Source organism: Trachymyrmex septentrionalis, unplaced genomic scaffold (assembly GCF_001594115.1).
Source record: "Trachymyrmex septentrionalis isolate Tsep2-gDNA-1 unplaced genomic scaffold, Tsep1.0 scaffold57, whole genome shotgun sequence".
Classification (NCBI taxonomy): domain Eukaryota; kingdom Metazoa; phylum Arthropoda; class Insecta; order Hymenoptera; family Formicidae; genus Trachymyrmex; species Trachymyrmex septentrionalis.
In genome coordinates this window covers 133,710-137,496 of record NW_017305745.1, presented here as the reverse complement: position 1 = coordinate 137,496, position 3,787 = coordinate 133,710, and the positions used below count along the sequence as shown (strand labels likewise).

The following is a 3,787-nucleotide window of genomic DNA, read 5'->3' as shown; positions in this document are numbered from 1 at the left end:
TTAATAAAATTAATGTATAGTATAATTCCTTCTAATTTATTCTGCTTATAAAAGGAAATTACATAGATAATGTAATTTCGAAATATGTTACAAAGAATACATGTAAGTCTCTATTTCATGTACTCGTATAACTCGCTTTTAAATCTATTTGATAATAAAGTCCCTAATCCGCAAATGAGTCGTGCATTATATCTAAAAATTTTTATTAAGTAAAATATAGAATATTTAGATTTCTATTTTCATGAGAATCAAGTATAATCTATTGTAATCAAAGACAATAATATTATGTCGAACAATAATTGCTAATATTATATTACTGTAATAAATTTCAAATTCTATTACTACAATAAAAAAATTTAACAGTTAAAAATTTAGTATAATATAATGTTCTATCCAAAGAAGATATAATTTTGAATGAGCAATTTAGTTTATGCATTTTTAGCAACGCGTAAGCTCTAGGAATGTTACCATCGCTACAATAAAGTTGTTACGTTTGTACGTTGATTCAGAAATGTAATCTTCTTTCAGTTATCTAAAATTTCGATGGTAATTTTTAATATATTAACAATGTACAAAATGTTGCATACGATATATTTATTGTTCAGTGTAGAGACGTCGAGTGTATGAGGTGAGGTGATTATTAATTTTCAATTTTATACATACAATAATTTAATTATTTATATAATTTTAGCTTGAATTCTCATTGCCACTCAGCTTTCTAACTTTGTGAGTATGTGACTTACCTCACAACAGTTAACGATTCAATTTTTTGAGAGAAAAAACGTTGGAGATATTATTTTGCGATGCAATATTGCAACCGTTGTATTAAGGGGAAAGATTGCTGATGAAGACTCAAACCATGAGTGAAAAGGTTTATATATTTAATATAATATCAAGAAGAATTGCACTAATTGATAACCAGCGTTGACTCCTATTTTTTGCTTGTACTTTATATTATCATCATATATTCTTTCTAAATTGTTTCAATTAAAGGACTTCTATAAAAAAAAACTTATTAGTTTTTTGTTAGTTTGTAATTTCTTATAATCAATTTAGTACACATTTTTTATGTACGAAGTAACAAAGAATATATACTCTTAGCACCTTTTTCTACCCTTTTTTGAAAGGGTAAGTTTTGTACTGATATCGCGTATTTTGTAGTGTTTAATATTTTCTTATAATTTCACTTTTTAGTTTATATATATATATATAGTAAAATTTTTTCTTGTCTAACATATATTTATTTTATACGCTTTCTTATCTCTTTCAACAAGATAAATTTATATGCTAGTATCATACCTTTGTAGTGTTTAGTGTCTTTCTATATAAAGAGAATATAAATTATAGGCCTGTTTATGAGTGTTTTAAATATAACGAGTAAGTGTTGATCAATAAAATAATTAGTAATGCATATGAAATTAAATTTAAAGGAATCATAAAGCCTAATTATGAGTACAGACATAAGATACAGTAGAATTATTCTTTTCGGTAACTTTTACTTAATTTTATTCCTTTTTTCAATTTGTAATTAATACTTAACATAGATTTGCGGTATATGATTCTTGTTTTCCTGCTGTATTTCCTGCAAACCTTCGAAAGGTTTAACAGTCACATCATACGTTAAAGAGTTATTAAAAATGAAATAAGGATTTCAACTCCGATGACGCTGACCTTGATATATTGTCAAGATCTTGGCCCTGAATGACATCGAAGCATTTTGGCAGTCGCTCGATCATTTTAAATTTTAAAAAGTGTTAAAATTATAATATAATGTAATATAAGTACATATAATTACATATAATTACATACATAAGTATTAATGTAATACAAGTAATTAAAATATAAAATTAAAGTTATTAAAATTAAAATAGATAATTTATCTCCGATGACCTTGATCCTCTCATGTGTTATAAAGATCATCACACTAAATAACCTTCGGAAGATTGTAACAGTCGCCCCCCCCCATCGCACGTTACAAAATTATTAAAAATAAAATAGAGAATTCAACTTCGATAATGTTGACATATATTATGAAGGTGATGATCCTGAGTGACCATCGAAGAGTTTTGGTAGTCGCTCGTTGATTATTGAAAAGTTATTAAAATTAAAACTGTAATATAAAAACCAAAACTCAAATAATAAAATAATTAAAAAATTCTAATACAAGACTACGCAAACCGGATGGTAATTGTTAAAATTCATCGAAATTCATCGAATATATGTAATATACAAATGTTTTGACCCTTATCGGGTCATCTTCAGTATTGTATAATATATGTACATACGTAATTAACTATTCTAAAACAATCATCTAAAAAGATGATCTTGAAAATTGAATCTAAGATATTGATGAAAATTCAGCGTTAGTGTGCTGTATGGGACTGTAGTCAAGTTTTGCCCATAAATCAATGCCAATAAGAACGGCGTTTTTTAATGTCAGCATTATGCGGAACGTATGCCAAATACGCCGATCGCCAATTTCGACGGGCGCGCGCGCGCACGTACTAAAAATCTGGGTCAGTCATCAATCTTTCTACTAAACGGAGAAATCCGCGAACATTAGTTGTTTTAAGGTGTGCCTAAGGGTATCGATCATGTAACTTTTTCCCTAAGGCGGAAACGTGAAAAGTGAAAATTTATTGTATGTATGTGTGTATATATTAATATATACATACATATATACATACAAATTTTCACTTTTTACATTTCCACTCTAGAAAAAAAGTTATATGATCGATACTCTGATTACCGAACCAAAGTTCGAGTATTTTGGCAAATAACAAATGCTTATTGAAATTTATTTGTCCGTAGTAAAAATATAATTTGTAAAAAAATTTTCGATTTAAGACCAACTACACTCTCAACTCGAGACCGAGACAATATCGAGAATTTTGAAATTAAGCGGAGACCAAGTTCGAGGTCAAGATAGAGATGTCTCGTAGAGATGGATATAATAATAACAATAATAATATGGGTTACCATAATATGGGTTACAATAGATATGCAAGCATAAGCATTTGTAAGTAGCGAGTTCGCTATCGAATTATCATGTCGCCAGGGAAACCGGTGTTGAGAGAGAGTGGGAGGAAAGTATTTCACGATCGAGACATTCCTATGGTGGTGCTCAGGTATTCTCCGGATTTGGTCAAAAATGGAGAACGGCGGCAATCGGCAGTGCCGATTCCCTCCGGGCTTCTCCCGCTGGAAGATGTCCTTCGGAGACGCGTCTTCGTTCCTCTCAACTGTTCATTAATAATGAATCGCGTTATGTAAAGCGATGAGTAAGCGGCAGGTAAGGTAGTCGGTCGGCGAACGAATATGGAATCACGCGAACATTGTGCTCGCTGTCGCGCTAAATCGATCGTCCGTTATAAGAACGACGACCCCTGTGATCATTACCGATCTCAGCATGTCTTGGAAAAGCGGACAATCTTCTCTCCAAAAAGACACTCGCCTGAATGTCTCAAGTCCCGGACCTTCGAGGAAGAAGAACGGAAGAATGGTATGATAATTTTTTCTTCTTTTCTTTTTTTCTCTTGGAGGACCATCGAAGAAGATTTAACATAACATCAATAGGCTCAAGATTTCTTTGTGTCTACGGCAATTAGAATTAATTATTATTTAAAAATTAATTTATAAATTAAAAATAAATATATGTAAATAATTATTTAATATTATTAATTAAACCGTATTACAAAGTTTTTATCTTAATATCTGAATGGTGAAGTATTTTGAAATATTGAAAAAAAATTACAAGATCAAAAAGTTTTATTATCTATAAATTTCA

General features: G+C 29.9%; 1 protein-coding gene across 1 annotated transcript in view; it reads left to right on the top strand.

The window, feature by feature from the left end:
* The first annotated feature begins 3,152 nt into the window (after positions 1-3,152).
* The window catches only part of LOC108752164, a 2,818-nt gene continuing 2,183 nt past the window's right edge, over positions 3,153-3,787 (top strand). The window contains 2 exon segments of the mRNA XM_018492830.1: positions 3,153-3,292; positions 3,376-3,502. Coding sequence (XP_018348332.1) covers positions 3,278-3,292; positions 3,376-3,502 — 142 coding nt within the window. The 5' untranslated portion in view covers positions 3,153-3,277.